The sequence below is a fragment of the Schistocerca cancellata genome, chromosome 3, assembly GCF_023864275.1.
Source record: "Schistocerca cancellata isolate TAMUIC-IGC-003103 chromosome 3, iqSchCanc2.1, whole genome shotgun sequence".
Classification (NCBI taxonomy): domain Eukaryota; kingdom Metazoa; phylum Arthropoda; class Insecta; order Orthoptera; family Acrididae; genus Schistocerca; species Schistocerca cancellata.
In genome coordinates, this window is record NC_064628.1 from 867,758,991 (window position 1) to 867,779,697 (window position 20,707).

Consider the following 20,707-nt stretch of genomic DNA (forward strand, 5'->3'; position numbering starts at 1 on the left):
TTAGAAAAAAGCAAGTGAAATATATCAAAGGTAAAGGAAGGACCCAGAACATGTCACAGAAGTATGCAAAAGAACTGAGTGGCGAAAAGGGAAAACAGGATGGGGAGGGTGCATACACTGCCAAACCAACATTAACAATTTGCTGCAGTAATACAGAAATATAAAGCAGAACAAAACCATTACAATAAAACACACTACAAATGCAGCAGATGCAAAAATAACAGGACTTTAAAACAGCAACATGTTCATAGTACAGTTTTAAAATATAACACTACTAATTTAAGGAACTGAAAATTCAGGATGAAATAATGACAATATTGTGAAAAGAATAATTGCTACTCACCATATAGCGGAGATGCTGAGTCGCAAACAGGCACAATAAAAAGACTGTCAAACAAAGCTTTCGGCGAAACAGGCCATCATCAGAATTAGAGAACATACACACACACACTCATGTAGACGCAAGTCACACTCACATGGCCAAGTCTATGCCTACCAAGGCCAGACTGGCATTGGCTGCCACAGAATGTGGTCTCATGTGTGGGAGCTGCATCTGCGTGAGTGTGTGTGTGTGTGTGTGTGTGTGTGTGTGTGTGTGTATGTGTGTGTGTGTGTGTGTGTGTGTGTGCGCGCGCGCGCGCGCGTTTGTGTGTGTATGTTCTGCAATTTTGATGAAGGCCTGTTTGGCCGTAAGCTTTGTTTGACAGTCTTTTTGTTGCGCCTATCTGTGACTCAGCATTTATGCTATATGGTGAGTAGAGCCTATACTTTTCATAAAATTGTCATTATACTATGCATTTAAAACACAAAAGTAAGAAAAAAATACCCAGTGAAAGAGTATGTAGCCGACAGTCGTGGAAGGGAAGAGGTATGCAGAATTGAGATCCATGCAAATGAGGCAGGACATTGAATATACAGGTTGTGGGCAGGGGAAGGAGGGGGGGGGGGGTTATTTGTTGGGAGTGGACGATCGAGAGAGGACAGAAAAGGAGGGACGCTGTTCAAATAGCAATCTCACATACTCATTAAAGTACATAACCATAACACAAGTATATTCCCATTTACACTGATGTACCACTTTTAATTTTGTCATTTTATGTAATTTATTATTATCACACAGCGCCACCATATTTACCCTGCTGTCACCTAGAGACAATTTTGTCTTCCAGTGCCAGATCTATGGGAACTCCCTTAGTAGTCTGTCATCTCATGTTACGAACCCATCCTGTAAGGTTCTTGACCTTGTGCTATCTTTGCACATGGTTAGGTAAGAATGGACTGTTTGCATTTTTGTTTAGGGTTGATTAGTTATTATTATCTAAAAAGTTCTGTATTTTTGTATACAAATTTCTTAGTTATATTTCTATTTTAAGTGTGTGAAGACGGAAATAATTCCGAAACGCGTCACTTTTTGGTCAATAAAGTCATTCTTCACCTGCTGTATGACTTTTTATGCGACGTAGCCAGCTTAACGACAGATCTTCGCATAAATAATAATGTGAAATGTAGCCTGCAGGAGCTTGTAGAATGAAGGAAGACTCGTGTTTAACGTCCTGTTGACAATGGGGTTGTTAGAGAAGGAGCGCAAACTCAGAATGTTTCATGGATGGAGAAGGAAATCGGCCCTGTCCTTTCGGAGGACCCATCCTGGTAATTGCCTGGACCGATTTACGGAAATCACGGAAAACCTAAATATGAATGTCCGGACGGGGATTCGTACCGTCTTTCTCCTGAATGCTAATATTGGTATGATGCATGCTTCTTCACAGCTGCTTGCGGAGTATTTATGTGGATTCGTATATACGTACTGAAACCTAGACAGAGGATCAGAATCTATATGGAAATAAATTTTGCTTCTAGTACTGCAGTTGCAAACTTCAGAATTAAACCTAAATTCACTGTTATTAGCAACCACAATGCCATTAGAAACTAAAAGAATCCGCAAGTTAGTGCAAGAATGCCAATTTTCCTGAACAGGCTAGTGTGGGATGAGCAGTTATCAACTTACTGCATACTTTATAAATACTTTTTTTTAATTTAGCTACATCACTCCGGAATTTTGTGCCACAGGACAGTGCAGTGCGAACGTATGTTGACTCTGCACCTACAATGGCACGTTTTTCATAGCGTAGACATAAAACTGGCTGTGAGGATAAATGGTTCTAAACGTGCACAGAACTAGTTTTTTTCATATGAATGGCTCTAATAAGGTTAATGGAAATACAAGAAGACTGGCAGCACTGTCATCTGGTACTCTTACGTAATGGTAATATAATCGTTACGTTATGTGAAAGACTTATTTAAATGGTTGAACAACCGTAACTTCCGTCATTGTGGAGGAGTGACTCAAGATCTGACTTTAGACTTTAGTGAAGTAGACGCATCGCAGTAATGTAGATAAAACTTTTCCACAGATTAAAATCCGAATTCGGTAATTTACGACTCCGATAACGCATTCCGTTTAAGCCCAGAAATGTAGCAGAAGATGCCAAATAAGACGCCGCTTCCATTATGAAAAATAATCCAGTCACATCCACAGTATACAATAATGAGCCAAAAAATTATGGCCACTGCCGACCGCGAGTTTGAATGCCTCCTGGTGGTGTTGCGGGCACGTGATGCAGTGAGGAAAGAATGTAAGCTGAAGAGAGATGAATGGGCGGTCATTACAGGGAAGATACCGGCCACAAATGAGGAAATCCACTAACACAAGCGGTCTTGACAAATAGCACATTGTTGTGGCGTTGCGACTGGAAAGGAGAATCTCTGAAAAGGCGAAGCTGGTCGCTTGTTGGTGTACTACTGTCGTGAGCACCTATGGAAAATGGTTTAAAGATGGTGAACTAACGAGTAGGCCATATGGTATTGGACGACCACATCTCATCACAAAAGCATACAGGTCGGAGGATCTCCCATTGTGCAATCCAGGGCAGGCAGCGATCTGTGTCAGATCTGACGACAGAGTACAATTCTGGCGCAGGCATACGTGTTTTGGAGCACACCATTCAAAGGCCAATTGTTCAACATGGAGCTCCACATCACACGATCTCTACGGGTTCCTGTGTTGACCCGACGACATCGTCAGTTATGATTGCAGTGGGCACAGCGACACTGAGTTTTCACCGTGGATCAGTAGAAAAGTGTCGCCTGTCGAACGAATCGCATTTCTTCTTACACCAGGTCTCGTAGGTTGGGTCGTCACACGCCATCATTCAGTCGAATGACTGCACGAGACATGCACCGCGCCAAACATGCAGGGCTGTGAGGACAGATTATGCTATGGGATACACTGAGTTGGGCTTCCATGGGAACTGTGGTGGTAATCGAAGGCATCATGCCAGCCGTCAACTGCGTGAACATCATTTCGGACCGCCTTCATGCTTGAAGTCTCCCCCTACGGTGATGACACCTTCCAGCATGATAACTGTCCATTCTGAAAGGTCAGAATCGAGCTACAGTGGTTTGAGGGGCATAATAGTGAGCTCACATTGATGTCTTGGCCAGCAAATATGCCTGCTCTGTAACCATTGGAACACATATCAGGCTCCAACTGTGTGCCAGTAAACCACCATCCCATAATTTGTGGGAATTGCTTGACCTGTGCGTAGGCATCTGGTGCCACATATTGCTGAAATACTTTCAAGGATTTCTAAATTGCATGCTGTGCTGTGTTTGAAAAGTGGAACAACGAACTATGAAACAGGTCGTCATAATGTTTTGGCTCATAGGTGTAGGTGCCACACGCTCCACAGATTGTTAGTGGGACTCCACCTCAGGTGATTACAATCATATATTCTATTTGCGTGAGTGACATTGTGATGTGTAGGTTCGAATCCTGCCTCGGGCATGGATGTGTGTCATGTCCTTAGGTTAGTTAGGTTTAAGTAGTTCTGAGTTCTAGGGGACTGATGACCTCAGATGTTAAGTCCAATAGTGCTCAGAGCCATTTTGTGATGTGCAAATAATCATGGGAAAAACACTATAAAATTGAATGATTTCCTATCAGTGAATTTTATTTCACTAATAGCCAAGGACTGTTAAAGAGATAGTAATTTGTACACGTGACTGAATGTCTGCTTCCACAGAAAACTTCTGTGTCGTACCATGGGCTGTCTGCCAGACAATAGTGCCCTACATCGATTTTGATCTGATGATGGTATATGCCACCTGGGTGAAAGTAGATGTACTGTTAATGATTTAAACGTCGTCCACCAACAGACGGTGTAGTGGCATAGCTACCAGAGTGCCATGTGTGTCTACCCTTAAATACAGAATGCTCACAGCCAGAAGACTCCCTATCGTGTACTAGTTCTTCCTACAGCCGACTGAGCGAGTTTGAAAGGGGTCAAATTGTGGCCTTCCAAGCGGTGGGATGGTCTACATCTACATCTACATTTATACTCCGCAAGTCACCCAACGGTGGGTGGCGGAGGGCACTTTACGTGCCACTGTCATTATCTCCCCTTCGTGTTCCAGTCGCGTATGGTTCGCGGGAACAACGATTGCCGGAAAGCCTCCGTGTGCGCTCGAATCTGTCTAATTTTACATTCGTGATCTCCTCGGGAGGTATAAGTAGGGGGAAACAATATATTCGATACCTCATCCAGAAACGCACCCTCTCGAAACCTGGACAGCAAGCTACACTGCGATGCAGAGCGCCTCTCTTGCAGAGTCTGCCACTTGAGTTTGCTAAACATCTCCGTAACGCTATCACGCTTACCAAATTACCCTGTGACAAAACGCGCCGCTCTTCTTCGGATCTTCTCTATCTCCTCTGTCAACTAGAGATGGGCAAAACTGTTCTTTTCAGAGATTGGATCAGAACTGTTCACTCTCTGAAATGAATTAGCTCTTTTTCATGACTCACCACTCATTTACAATAGAAAATAAATGGAAGGCACATTGCCCTTTAAACTTGGTTTATTCCAGTACTATACCTGTATTTTGATCTTATTTGATCCTATTTTGAAGTAACACAGATAATGAGTAAGAATTTTGTATTGTTTATTGAAATTTCCACGATATGACAAAGTTTTTGATTATTGATTTATTTTGCACTATCGTGGTTTTTTGGGTGATCGGAAAATGTTGTAACTTGAGATTTACATTAACAATATATTTGTCTATAATGTATTAAAATTTCATTAACCTCATACAAATACATCGCAAGCCATATATTTTTAAAGTGAACGTTTCCTTTCTAAGACGCCTAAAATCGCAAAATCCGTACCAGAATAAGAAAAAAAATATAAATTTGACTGTAAAACGAAAGTGCTGCATATAGCCTTACGCAGAATAAAACAAGGAAAATATTGGTGTATCACATTTTGCGATACGTTTATCGGTTCGCTCGTAATTAAAGCGTAAATTCGAGTGTCCATAATAAAAATCCTATAGTAAGAGGAGTCATCAGGAACCTAATCTAATCAGTTTTAACAAATAAAAATAAAATAAAAACAATTGATGTATACATAACATAATAATGTAATATACATAGCGGTATTACTACGAAGAACAATATCCAGTGGGGACGAACTCCGATGCAGAGGCGCTGAGTCGAGCAGGTCGAGCCACGAGCTGTATTACTGCGTGAGCTGAGACCGCAGAGACCAGAGTGGCACCTGAGTCGCTTTGCTCGACGCTCTGGCTAGAGTCGAGACGGTGGGGTGAGCGTTGAGCGGGCGAGTTCCGAGGGTGGGGGGGAGCGGTGAACTCACCCGCTCCGAGACAAATCGTCCGTTCCCTTGCGAGCAGGTTTTTGCAAGTAGTTCCTATGTTATCCGCTAGGTGGCTCTCTGTCCTGTTGCTCGCATCAACTGCCCAGAGGGCAGGACGTGCGACTGAAACGATCGCCGACAGAGTGCGATGCGAAGTTAAGCTGCGCCAGACACTGCACAGTGCACACGGCAGACGACGCACAGAGACAGCACGACATATGTGAAACACAAAATCCAATGGGGCACTGCACAACGCAGGCAGCCAAGGTAGAAGCAGGGCAGAGGCCGGCGCTGGCTGTGTTGTGTGGCGTGCACTGTGCTCTGACCAGCAGAGGCGCTGCTGATATGCTCCGTCTCTCTCTCTCTCTCTCTCTCTCTCTCTCTCTCTCTCTCTGCCGTGGGAAACGTTTGGAGCTACCGTTCTTTTTTTCTGAATCACTGATTGTTCACTCCTTTGAAAGATTGAACTCTATGAATTAGTTCAAGAGCGGATCCCCCATCTCTACTGTCAACCCGACCTGGTACGGATGCCACACTGATGAGCAATACTCAAGTATAGGTCGAACGAGTGTTTTGTAAGCCACCTCCTTTGTTGATGGACTACATTTTGTAAGGACTCTCCCAATGAATCTCAACCTGGCACCCGCCTTACCAACAATTAATTTTATATGATTATTCCACTTCAAATCGTTCCGCACGCACACTCCCAGATATTTCTTTTCGGAGAAATGCCACACAAGGTGGATGTGCCGCGTTAGTTGGTCAATGATGCTGGTATCAGTGGTCATGTGAACATTCTCACACACGTAGACGAGGTTCTGGTCGTCCACGCAGCACAGACGCCCCCCAGGGTCGTCATATTGTAAGGGCAGCAGTGGCAGATCCTACAGCTACCACAGAAGAGACAAGGTGGCTTGTGAGTCCAGACGTATCAGCACCAACTATTGAGAACCGGTTATCAACAGTGGGACTATGGGCACACACATCTCTAGCCCGTCATCCAGTCGCATCATAGCATCGACGTGCATGGCTCCACTGCTGCCATCGGACGATCACTTGGAAAATGGTATGGTGCGCCGTGGTCTTCAGCGATGAAAGCGGATTCTGCCTGCATGCAAGTGACCGTCGTTTACAAGTACGGTGTGCTCGTGCTGTCTCATACAGTGCATTCGCTCAAGACCCACTGGCGCCACCTTAGGCCTCATGGTTTGGGATGCGATAAGCTACAGCTCTCGTTCACCTAGGGCAGGGCTTAATAACTGGCCGGTTTTGAACGCGGGTACTCGCGTCTGCTCAGGGACGTGCTCGCGAGCAGCTGCAAGGTCGCGGAGTAGGGAGGGAGGGGAGGGAGGGGAAATGCGCGCGCACGTTTGAATGTGATCTCGCGTTCTTAGCAGATTTTACTAGCCATCTGAATGCTTTGAACATTTCACTACAAGGTAAAGATCTGCTAATTACTCATTTCATAGATCGAATACGAGCTTTTAAAACGAAATTGAGACTTTGGGTGAGTCAGCTGGAAACAGGAAACCTAGCTCATTTTCCTAAATTATCATCCATGCAAGATGTTCACAAAGACTGTCAACGTTATTCACATAGTTTAGTTGATCAGCGCTCTCAAGATCTGACAGCACTAGACAGTGATTTTGATCTGTTCTCTACATATTCAGCGAATATTTAAGAGATTCGTCCTGAGCTGCAGCAAGAAAATTATTGACCTGCAGTGTGACAGAAAATACAGAGACAAATTTCAGAACAAGAAAAACATTTTGGAATTCTACAGACACTTCCCTCAGGATAGATTTCCTCGTTTGCACAAACTGGCGGCTACAATAGTATCAATGTTCGGTTCCACGTATGTTTGTGAACAACTGTTCTCTGCAATGAAATGTAACGAGACACGCCTGAGAAACGCATTGTTTGATCGAAATTTAAACTGCATGCTGCGCCTAAAATGCACAAGAACAATTACTCCAAACATAGACGCAATTGTAAAGGGCAAAAAGTACAAGATAACCGAGAATCCCACACTTCAGTGACACCTTTTATTGTGTAACAGTTCACAAATTAATGCGAATGTAGAGGCATACACTAAGCTAATAAAATTATGTGGCACGTGCATATTCTCCTTTATTTGTTTCATTTGTCGCAGTAATAATTCGTGAGTGATATCCCTGCAGGTGGCCGCGGATTTACATTGACTGGCGGCAGCTGTTGTGTGCCCCACGTGACTCTCCCCACTCTCCGCTCTGGTCCGGCAGTGGGGGTAGCGTGCTCGCGCTGCTCCGTGCTCGCGCCTTGCTGCTCACAGCTTGCTCCGCGAGCACGTACGTTGTGAAGCCCTGACTTAGGGTGTTTCTGAAGGGGGCGCTAGTCAGAGCTCAGTACTTGCAGAATGTTGTTAGACCCTCTCTTTTGACCTTCTTGCAACAGGAAGGTGATGTGTTCTTCCAACAGGATAATGCTTGCCCGTATACTGCGTGTGAAACTCAATGTGCTCTGCAAGACGTGCAGCAACTTCCCTGGCCAACATGATCTCCAGACTTTTGTCCAGTCGAGCACTTGTGGGATATGATGGGACGAGAAGTGGCTCGTGCGACTCGTCAACCAAAAACTCTTACAGAACTACGTGAACAGGTCGAGCAGGCGTGGCGTAACGTATTACAGGAGAGTATTCGCCGTCTGCACGATCGGCTAGATGTCAAAATCGGCACCTACATTGCCACCAGTAGAGGCTGCACCACTTACTAATATGGGTGTTTCAGCATGGTTCGCAGAACCGTTTGTGCTGTTCATCTGTAAATGTAGTCATACCACGTACTCCATACGCATAGTTGCATCAGTAAATCTTGAGTAATTGGAAACGTCTGAGAGGGTGTAATAATTTTTTTCTGGCCATGTATATGGTGCTCAGTCTATATTTTTTCACATTTGTTACACAGTTAGGATGTTTTAAATTCTTAGAGCTTCTAACGCGATTAAGAATGGCGGGGACGTCAGGTGCCAAAAACTTCACGGAGGAAAACTAGTAATTTTTATTGTATGGCATTAATTTATTTTTCTTTATTCACTTGGCTGTATTTAGTTTCTACCTGCTCACGTTTTATCGAATTCAAAGCCACATGACTCCAACTGGAGACATACAGAAGGGAAATTATTGCAGACCTGCGAAATATATAGAATATCGTTCGATAACACGAGGTAGCTGCTAATACAACTGTGTAGCAAAAGCACGAATACACCCCAGCACTACAGATGATGTAGCAGGCAGTTAAAACGTTGAGAATGTACATCGGTTGCCAAATATTTGCAAATGGAGCCATGTGGATTTGAAATCAGTAGGACGTGAATGGCAAAGCAATTAATACAGTTGAGTGGATAAATAAAATGAAGGGAATAAAAAGTATTGATTTTTCTCTGTAGAGAAGATTATTTGCCAACATCATTTCATAAGAACTTGGCGTATTTGTTCCGCTCTTTACCTCATTTCCATAAACACCCTAATAATATTATGTTTGTTACTCTGAAGTTCTTTTGATAATCTGTTATCAGATGCCTTGTTCTCTGTATCTACTTTCTTCAATTTGTCTTAAAGCTGGTATGTGCTATTTATGTTGTATGGTTCCGTTTGCATGATATGCACAACAAATGTCAATAAGATTTTTTAAAAAATGTATGTTACCAAGGGGGCCAATATTTATGGACAAGGGGCCCTAGGGAGGGGGAAGGGGGCGCAGCTCTACCCCAGCTCTCAGAGAAAGGAAAAAAATACAGTGTATTAACGTGGTTTTCTTGGAAGGAAACGATTTAAAAGTCAGTACTTCACATGAAAAAATTATATGGCTACTTGTAAGTCGCCATTCGTCTCCCAAAATACTGAAAATACACGGCACCCCCAGGTGTAGGCACCCCCCCCCCTTAAAGTACTATCTCATAGGCGCCCTTGTTTGTTACAGTCGTACTTTCAGCTCATGCACAACAAAGGATGGTACACTGAACACTTTCAAAGTTTTACTAAAATGTTTTATGTCTTGTTGCTGTTCTTCTCGTTGTTGTCACATAGTGATATCCGAAAAAAAGGTAGGTGCTTCTGGCTAGCTCTGTATTTCACTGAGTAGGGCAGCACAGCCACTTCCAGCTGCCTGACGCTGACCTTGGCTCCTGCAGTGAGCAGCGCCTTGGTGAAGGCCCGCCCCAGCCCTCCAGCTCCCCCGGTGACGAGAGCTACTTTGCCAGAGGGATCCATCCTGCAACACACAACAAACCACAACGTCACACACTGCTCTCCCCTCTGTAAGCTTCAAAATACACTAGGAAGTGTGCATAGTATGGTGAATTTTTTACGCTAAAATCACTGGACGTGTCGCCTCACCTTCAGATTATAAGTACCTGATAGCTTGGAATTGCCCTATTACTTACACATGCCAATATGGTATTGGACAATCAGCCTCCATAGTTGAGTGACTAGTGTATTTGACTACAATGCAAGGACCTGGGCTCGATTTCCAATACAAACAGGAATTTTTCCTTGGTGAAAGAGCTGTAATGGGGTGCTTTCTACACAGCTACTCATCAAGCCTCCGTAAGGCACGTGGCGGAATGTACCCTGTACCACTACCATGCATTTCTTTTCCTGTTCCACCAGCAAAGAGAGCGAAGGAAAAACGACTAGCTATATGCCTCTGTACGAGCCCTTATTTCTCGTATCTTATCTTTGTGATCGTCATGCTCAGTGTATGTTGGCAGCAGGAGAGTCGCTAGGCAGTCAGCTTCAAATTCTAATTCTCTAAATTTTCTCAATACTGTTCCTCGAAAAGGACGTTGCATTCCCTCGAGAGATTCTCATTTCAGCTCCTGAAAGATCTACCCATCCTAGTCGCTACTGTCTGTGCTGTAGTACGCACATAAGTTTTCCTGAACTACAGTCACCAGTGTTCCACTTGATGCAGTGCCCAGTAATGGATATGAGTTTTAAAATTCGTCCACGACGGACATAGTCATTGGCGATCTGTATGGAAGCAGAGCAAAATGTCGCTCGTCATTCTGGGATCTGTGCGAGGTAGGATAGATGGAGGAAACAGGGAACATCCGAAGAAGAGGACAGCTTTTCACCACAGGCTGATTTTGTAACTGAGAAACTGTAACACAGATGCTTAGCCAACTCCAGCGGCACACGCTACAACATAGGCGTCATGCATTACGGTGTAAATTAATATTACACTAGTGGCCATTAAAATTGCTACACCACAAAGATGACGTGCTACACACGCGAAATTTAACCGACAGGAAGAAGATGCTCTGATATGCAAATTATTAGCTTTTAAGAGCATTCACACAAGGTTGGCGCCGGTGGCAACACCTACAACGTGCTGACATGAGGAAAGTTTCCAACCGATTTCTCATACACAAACAGCAGTTGACCGGCGTTGCCTGATGAAACGTTGTTGTGATGCCTCGTGTAAGGAGGAGAAATGCGTACCATCACGTTTCCGACTTTGATAAAGGTCGGATTGTAGCCTATCGCGATTGCGGTTTATCTTATCGCGACATTGCTGCTCGCGTCGGTCGAGATCCAATGACTGTTAGCAGAATACGGAATTGGTGGGTTCAGGAGGGTAATACGGAACGCCGTGCTGAATCCCAGCGGCCTCGTATCACTAGCAGTCGAGATGACAGGCATGTTATCCGCATGGCTGTAACGGATCGTGCAGCCACGTCTCGATCCCTGAGTCAGCAGATGGGCACGTTATCAAGAGAGCAACTATCTGCACGAACAGTTCGACGACGTTCGCAGCAGCATGGACTAACAGCTCAGAGACCGTGGCTGCGGTTACCCTTGACGCTGCATGACAGACAGGAACGCCTGCGATGGTGTACTCAACGACGAACCTGGGTGCACGAATGGCAACACGTCATTTTTCGGATGAATCCAGGTTCTCTTTACAGCATCATGATGGTCGCATCCGTGTTTGGCGACATCGCGGTGAACGCACATTGGAAGCATGTATTCGTCATCGCCATACTGGCGTATCACCCGGCTCTAGGGGAGTTTTGAGACTGGGAATGGGAAGAGGATGACGCGAAAGTAATCGAGAACGGCAAATATCAGTGACGGAAATATACCCTGAAGAGCCAAAGAAACTGGTACGCCTCCCTAATATCCAGTAGGGCCCCCGCGAGCATGCAGAAGTGCCAGGACACGACGTGGCATGGAATCGACTGATGTCGTACTGCTGGAGGTAACTGACACTATGAATCCTGCAGGGCTCTTCATAAATCCGGAAGAGTACTAGGGGATGGAGATCTCTTCTGAACAGCACTTTGCAAGGCATCCCAGATACGCTCAATGATGTTCATGTATGCTGAGTTTGGTGGCCAGCGAAAGTGTTAAAATCAGAAGAGTGTTCCTGGAGCCACTCTGTAGCAATTCTGGATATGTGGGGTATCGCATTGTCCTGCTGGAATTGCCCAAGTCCGTCCAAAAGAACAATGGACGTGAATGGATGCACGTGATCAGACAGGATGCTTACGTTCGTGTCACCTGTCAGAATCGCATCTAGAAGTGTCAGGGGTCTCACATCACTCCAACTGCACACGCCCCACACCATTACAGAGCTGACATGTAGGGTCCATGGATTCATAAGGTTGTCTCCATACTCGTACGCGTTCATCCGCTCGATACAATTTGAACTGAGACTCATCCGACCAGGCAACATGTTTTCAGTCATTGACAGTCCAATGTCGATGTTGACGGGCCTAGGCGACGTGTAAAGCTTTGTGTCGCACAGTCATCAAGCGTACACGAGTGAACGTTCGTCTCCGAAACCCATATCGAAGATGCTTCGTTGAATGGTTCGCACGCTGACACTTGTTGATGACCCAGCATTGAAATCTACAGCAATTTGCGGAATGGTTGCACTTCTGTCACGTTGAAAGATTCTTTTCAGTCGTCGTTGGTCCCGCTTTTGCAGGATCTTTTTCCGGCTGCAGCGATGTTGGAGAGTTGATGTTTTGCTGGATTCCTGATATTCACGGTACACTCGTGAAATTGTCATACGGGAAAATGCCCACTTCATCCCTCCCTTGGAGATGATGTGTCCCATCGCTCTTGCAGCAACTATAACACAACGTTCAAACTCACTTAAATCTTGATAACCTGCCATTGTAGCAGCAGTAACCGATCTAACAACTGCGCCAGACACTTGTTGTCTTATATAGGCGTTTCCGACCGCAGCGCCGTATTCTGCATGTTTACATATTTCTGTATTCGAATACCCATGCCGATACCAGTTCCTTTGCCGCTTCAGGGTACTATCTGGGGTTGCTAGGCTGTTCGTTAATGATTTTCATAGCGTATTTTACTCTTAAAAACGCGTAAAAACTTACGTTTGTTTTTACGCTATAGAACGACTTCATTCCATTTTCCGGCTAACGTAAGACAGGTGTCATATAGTACGAGGTGCATTCAAGTTCTAAGGCCTTCGATTTTTTTTCTCCAGACTGGAAAGAGAGAGAAACATGCGCAGTGTTTTAAAATGAGGCCGCGTTCATTGTCAATACGTCCCAGAGATGGCAGCACTGTACGGCAGATGCAATTTTACCGCCAGCGGCGAGAATGAGAACTGTTTTAAATACTTAAAATAGTGGCGTTTTCCTTACTTGAACAGCGTGCAATCATTCGTTTTCTGAATTTGCGTGGTGTGAAACCAATTGAAATTCATCGACAGTTGAAGGAGACATGTGGTGATGGAGTTATGGATGTGTCGAAAGTGCGTTCGTGGGTGCGACAGTTTAATGAAGGCAAAACATCGTGTGACAACAAACGGAAACAACCTCGGGCTCGCACAAGCCGGTCTGACGACATGATCGAGAAAGTGGAGAGAATTGTTTTGGGGGATCGCCGAATGACTGTCGAACAGATCGCCTCCAGAGTTGGCATTTCTGTGGGTTATGTGCACACAATCCTGCATGACGAGCTGAAAATGCGAAAAGTGTCATCCAGGTGGGTGCCACGAATGCTGACAGACGACCACACGGCTGCCTGTGTGGCATGTTGCCAAGCAATGTTGACGCGCAACGACAGCACGAATGGGGCTTTCTTTTCGTCGGTTGTGACAATGGATGAGACGTGGATGCCATTTTTCAATCCAGAAACAAAGCGCCAGTCAGCTCAGATTCACCGCCACCAAAAAAATTTCGGGTAACCGCCAGTGCTGAAAAAATGATGGTGTCCATGTTCTGGGACAGCGAGGGCGTAATCCTTACCATTGCTATCCAAAGGGCACTACTGTAACAGGTGCATCCTGTTGTGGCGTAGCAAGAGCCACGCCACTCTGAGGTAGCCGAAAGGCACGCGATCTAATGCAGACGGGCGTGAATTCTGGAACAGGATAACTATTGAATGGTAGCAAGAAAAGTACGTAGTTGCTTTATACTTAACTTTTATTCTCTGATGAATACAGCGTTCTTCTTGAGACATTTATACTATAACTCTCAAAGTAGGTAAGGCTAATGGCGCCTTGCTAGGTCGTAGTCATGTGCTTAGCTGAAGGCTATTCTAACTGTCTCTCGGCAAATGAGAGGAAGGCTTCGTACGTCTAGTCGCTAGCAATGTCGTCCGTACAACTGGGGCGAGTGCTAGTCCGTCTTTCTAGACCTGCCATGTGGTGGCGCTAGGTCTGCAAGTACTGACAGTGGCGACACGCGGGTCCGACATGTACTACTGGACCGCGGCCGATTTAAGCTACCACCTAGCAAGTGTGGTGTCTGGCGGTGACACCACACATCCTACGAAAATGTTTTGAAGAACAAATTCCTTCCTGCACTGCAACAAAAACGTCCGGGAAGGGCTGCGTGTGTGCTGTTTCACCAAGACAACACACCCGCACATCGAGCTAACGTTACGCAACAGTTTCTTCGTGATAACAACTTCGAAGTGATTCCTCATGCTCCCTACTCACCTGACCTGGCTCCTAGTGACTTTTGGCTTTTTCCAACAATGAAAGACACTCTCCGTGGCCGCACATTCACCAGCCGTGCTGCTATTGCCTCAGCGATTTTCCAGTGGTCAAAACAGACTGCTAAAGAAGCCTTCGCCGCTGCCATGGAATCATGGCGTCAGCGTTGTGAAAAATGTGTACGTCTGCAGGGCGATTACGTTGAGAAGTAACGCCAGTTTCATCGATTTCGGGTGAGTAGTTAATTAGAAAAAAAATCGGAGGCCTTAGAACTTGAATGCACCTCGTACAGAAACGTATGAGTAAAATTCGAATTATTATATTATTGTACATTGAAAATAACCCTGGGCCTCTTGAGAGACTGGTATGGCAGCTGACTCCACGTCTACATCTACATCGACATCTACATCTACACTCTGTAAGCCACCTTATGGCATATGGTGGAAGGCACTTTGTGTGTACCGCTGTCACATCCCCTCTGTCCCTCTCCACTGGTGAAGATCTGCAGGAAGAACGATTGTACATAAATTCCATGTGAGTCCGAATCTTTCTGATTTTACTTTTATGGTTTTTTCGCGAAATGTACGTAGGTGGAAAAAATATATTAACTGACTCTTCTAGTGAAGTATGGTCCTAGAATCTTACAATACTGGCCACTAAAATTGATACACCAAGAAGAAATGCAGATGACAAATATATTATACTAGAACTGACATGTGATTACATGATTGGGTGCATAGACCCTGAATAATCACAACCCAGAACCACCACCTCCGGCCGTAATAACGGCCTTGATGCGCCTGGGCATTGAGTCAAACAGAGCTTGGATGGCGTGTACAGGTACAGCTGCCCATGCAGCTTCAACACGATAGCACAGTTCATCAAGAGTAGTGATTGGCGTATTGTGACGAGCCAGCTGCTCGGTCACCATTGACCAGACGTTTTCAATTGGTGAGAGATCTGGAGAACATTTTCTGTATCCAGAAGTGCCCGTACAGGACCTGCAACATGCGGTCGTGCATTATCCGCAGGGATCGAATGAAGGGTAGAGCCACGGGTCGTAACACATCTGAAATGTAACGTCCACTGTTCAGAGTGCCGTCAATGCCAACAAGAGGTGACTGAGACGTGTAACCCATGGCACCCCACACCGTCACGCCGGGTGATACGCCAGTATGGCGATGACAAATACATGCTTCCAATGTGCGTTCACCGTGATGTCGCCAAATACAGATGCGACCATCATGATGCTGTAAACAGAACCTGGATTCATCCGAAAAAATGACGTTTTGCCATTCGTGCACCCAGGTTCGTCGTTGAATACACCATCGTAGGCGCTCCTGTCTGTGATGCAGCGTCAAGGGTAACCGCAGCCACGGTCTCCGAGCTGATAGTCCATGCTGCTGGAAACGTCGTCGAACTATTCGTGCAGATGGTTGTTGTCTTGCAAATGTCCCCATCTGTTGACTCAGGGATCGAGATGTGCCTGCACGATCCGTTACAGCGATACGGATAAGATGCCTTTCATCTCGACTGCTAGTGATAAGAGACCGTTGGGATCCAACATGGCGTTCGGTATTACCCTCCTGAAACCACCGATTCCAAATTCGGCTAACAGTCACTGGATCTCGACCAACGCGAGCAGCAATGTCGCGATACGATAAACCGCAATCGCGATAGGCTACAATCCGACCTTTATCGAAGTCGGAAACGTGATTGTACGCATTTCTCCTCCTTCCACGAGGCATCACAACAACGTGTCATCAGGCAACGCCGGTCAACTGCTGTTTGTCTATGAGAAATCGGTTGGAAACTTTCCTCATGTCAGCACGTTGTAGGTGTCGCCACCAGCGCCAGCCTTGTGTGAATGCTCTGAAAAGCTAATCATTTGCATATCACAGCATCTTCTTCCAGTCGGTTAAATTTCGCGTGTGTAGCACGTCATCTTCATGGTGTAGCAATTTTAATGGGCAGTAGTGTACATATGCAGATGGCGGTAGTATTGCATACACAAAGTATAAAAGGGCAGGGCAATCGGAAAGCCGTCATTTGTAGGCAAATGATTCATTTGGAAAGGATTCCAACGTAATTATGGCAGCACAACACACTCTGAACACGGAACGGTAGTTGAAGCCAGACGCATGGGACGTTCCATTTCGGAAATCGTTAGCGAAATCAGTATTCCGATGTCCATAGTGTCAAGAGTGTGCCGAGAATAGCAAATTTCAGGCATTACCTCTCACCACGGAGAACACAGTGGCCGACGGCCTTCGCTTAACGACTGGGAGCAGCGACGTTTGCGTACCGGTGTCAGTGGCAACAGACAAGCAATGCAGTGTGGAATAACCGCCTAAATCATTACGTTAGTATGACGAACGTATCCGTTAGGATAATGCAGTGAAATTTGCTGTTAATGGGCTATGCCAGCAGGCGACACGTTACTGACACGTTCCATGACCTTGGAGATTTGTTCGTCATTTTGGTCCTGCGGAACTACATGTGTGAAAAAAAAAAAAAACATTCCAGTGCTTTTGTTAGCAGCACGACATCGCTTGAGGCGCCTCTCCTGGGTTCGTGACCCTAGACGACTGGAAAACTGTGCCTGGTCAGATGAGTCCCAATTTCTGTTGGTAAGAGCTGATGCTAGGATTCGAGGATGGGGCAGACCACACGCAGCCATGGACCCAAGTTGTCAACAAGGCACTATCCAAGCTGGTGGTGGCTCCATAATGGTGTGGGCTGTGTTTACCAGGAATGAACTGTGTCCCCGTGTCCAACCGAACGGATTATTGACTGGAGGCCGGTCGAGGTGGCCGTGCGGTTCTAGGCGCTCAGTCTGGAACCGAGCGACCGCTACGGTCGCAAGTTTGAATCCTCCCTCGGCCATGGATGTGTGTGATGTCCTTAGGTTAGTTAGGTTTAAGTAGTTCTAAGTTATTGGGGTCTGATGACCTCAGATGTTAAGTCCCATAGTGCTCAGAGCCATTTGAACCATTGACTGGAAATGTTTATATTCTTCATGTGTGTAGCCACGTTATCCGTTGTTGCTGTGTAATTTCTGAGGGCTCTAACTACGGATCGGAAATACCCTCAGGAAATATTTCACTAGTGGCCATTAAAATTGCTGCACCACGAAGATGACGAGCTACAGACGCGAAATTTAACCGACTGGAAGAAGATGCAGTGATATGCAAATGGTTAGCTTTTCAGACCATTCACACAAGGTTGGCGCCGGTGGCGACACCTACAACGTGCTGACATGAGGAAAGTTTCCAACCGATGCCTCATACACAAACAGCAGTTGAACGGCGTTGCCTGGTGGAACGCTGTTGTGATGCCTCGTGTAACGAGGAGAAATGTGAACCATCACATTTCCGACTTTGATAAAGGTCGGATTGTAGCCTATTGCGATTGCGGTTTATCGTATCGCGACATTGCTGCTCGCGTTGGTCGAGATCCAATGACTATTAGCAGAATACGGAATCGGTGGTTTCAGGAGAGTAATACGGAACGCCGTGCTGGATCCCAGCGGCCTCGTTTCACTAGCAGTCGAGATGACAGGCATCTTATCCGCATGGCTGTAACGGATCGTACAGCCACGTCTCGATTCCTGAGACAACAGATGGGGACGTTTGCAAGGCATCAACCATCTGCACGAACAGTTCGACGACGTTTGCAGCAGCATGGACTATCAGCTCGGAGACCATGGCTGCGGCTACCCTTCACGCTGCATCACAGACAGGAGCGCCTGCGATGGTGTATTCAACGACGAACCTGGGTGCACAAATGGCAAAACGTCATTTTTTTCGGATGAATCCAGGGTCTGTTTACAGCATCATGATGGTCGCATCCGTGTTTGGCGACATAGTGGTGAATGCACATTGGAAGCATGTATTCGTTATCGCCATACTTGTGTATCATGGTATGGGTGCCACTGGTTACACGTCTCGGTCATCTCTTGTTCGCTTTGACGGCACTTTGAACAGTGGACGTTACATTTTAGATGTGTTAGGACCTGTGGCTCTACCCTTCATTCGATCCCTCCGAAACCCTACATTTCAGCAGGATAATGCAGAACCGCATGTTGCAGGTCCTGTACGGGCCTTTCTGGATACAGAAAATGTTCGACTGCTGCCCTGGCCAGCACATTCTCCAGATCTCTCACCAACTGCAAACGTCTTGTCAGTGGTGGCCGAGGAACTTGCTCGTCACAATACGCCCGACACTACTGTTGATGAACTGTGGTATCGTGTTGAAGCTGCACTGGCAGCTGTACCTGTACACACCATCCAAGCTGTGTGTGACTCAATGCCCAGGCGTATCAAGACCGTTATTACGGCCAGAGGTGTTTGTTCTGGGTAGTGATTATTCAGGATCTATGCACCCAAATTGCGTGAAAATGTGATCACATGTCAGTTCTCCTATAATATATTTGTCCAATGAATACCCGTTTATCATGTGCATTTCTTCTTGATGTAGCAATAGTGTATGTCCGGCTACTTTGAGGCCATTTGCAGCCATTCGTGGATGACAATGCGTCAGGTCGCCGGACCACAGTTGTTTACGACTGGTTTGAAGAACATTCTGGATAATTCGAGCGAATGGTTTAGCCACCCAGGCCGCTAGAGCTGAAACCCGTGGAACGTTTTTGGGACATAATCGACACGTCTGTTCGTGCACAAAATCTTGCACCGGCAACATTTTCCCAATTGTGAACGGCCAGGGAAGCAGCTCGGCTCAGAATTTCTGCAGGGGACATGCACCGACTTGTTGAGTCCACGCCACGTCGAGTTGCTGCAGCATGCCGCGTAAAAGGGAAGTCCGCCAAGGTATTAGGGGATATACCATGACTTTTTCACCTCAGTGTGGAAGTCCACTTATTAAAATCAACAAATAAATGATGGTTTAATTTATTTAGCGTTGCAGAAACAATCCCTGCCTGATGATCGCATGATCAGTCCTCAAAAGTATTTTTGGATGAATACTTTAAAAAATCATTGCTAGGAGCGTTTGTGGACATTAACACAGCAAATTTCAAGCTCTCGAATCACCAAGGTGATATACGCCTTCTGCTGTTCCTTACACACATACACGATTTACGAGACAATCTGAGCAGCCGTCTTAGGTTGTTCACAAACGATGCTGTCGTTTATCGTCTAGTTAAGTTATCAGAAGATCAAAACCAATTGCAAAACGATTTAGATATGATATCTGTATGGTGCGAAAGGTGTGCGTTCATCCACATGAGTACTAAAAGGAATCGGTGAAATTTCGGTTACACGATAAATCAGTCGAATCTAAATGCCGTAAATTAAACTAAATAGTTCAGAATCACAGTTACGAACAATTTGAATTGGAAAGAACACATAGAAAATGTTGTGGGGCAGACGAATCCAAGACTGCGTTTCACTGGCAGAATTGCTTAGAAGATGCTAAAGAGACTGCCTACCCTACATTTGTCGCTCGGTGTGGGATCCTTACCAGATAAGATTAACGGAGTACATCCAGGACGTTCAAAGAAGAGCAGTAGTTTTGTATTATGGAGAAACAGAGGACAGAGTGTCACAGAAATGATACGGGATTCGGGGTGGAAATCATTAGAACAAAGGCGATTCTCGCTGCGGCGATTTTTTCTCACGAAATACCGATCACCAGCTTGAAAGGGTCCTGTAGCCACCTTTCATTAGTCCGGTAGCCCAATTTCACAAGTATTTCTCTTTCTTTTCCTTGTTTCTCTTTTCTCTTTACTCTCATAGTGGCGTGATTGAATGAATGTGGTTGTGTGTCACGTTGCTAGACGGTGGCGTAGTCTGCTGCAGAAAGTTTGCGATAGTCGTACAGATTCAGCAGCACTGGTACAGAATAGCCAACTCTCGTAGTGGTCAAGTAGGCAAAGAGGTTTGCACTACTTGTGAGAAATCCACCTGCGTTAGGTTGGTGGCGGAAATGGCTTCTTTGGGTTTTCCGGTCCACGCGGAGCGTGGAGGAGGCTGGAGAGGAAAAAGGGAGGCAGTCTGCCGCCGGTACGGGAAG

General features: G+C 45.7%; 1 protein-coding gene across 1 annotated transcript in view; it reads right to left on the reverse strand.

The window, feature by feature from the left end:
• Positions 1-20,707, reverse strand: part of LOC126175927 (15-hydroxyprostaglandin dehydrogenase [NAD(+)]-like) — a 66,990-nt gene that overhangs the window by 37,350 nt on the left and 8,933 nt on the right. The window contains exon 2 of the mRNA XM_049923001.1: positions 9,871-9,964. Coding sequence (XP_049778958.1) covers positions 9,871-9,963 — 93 coding nt within the window. The 5' untranslated portion in view covers position 9,964. The remainder of the gene's footprint in view (positions 1-9,870; positions 9,965-20,707) is intronic.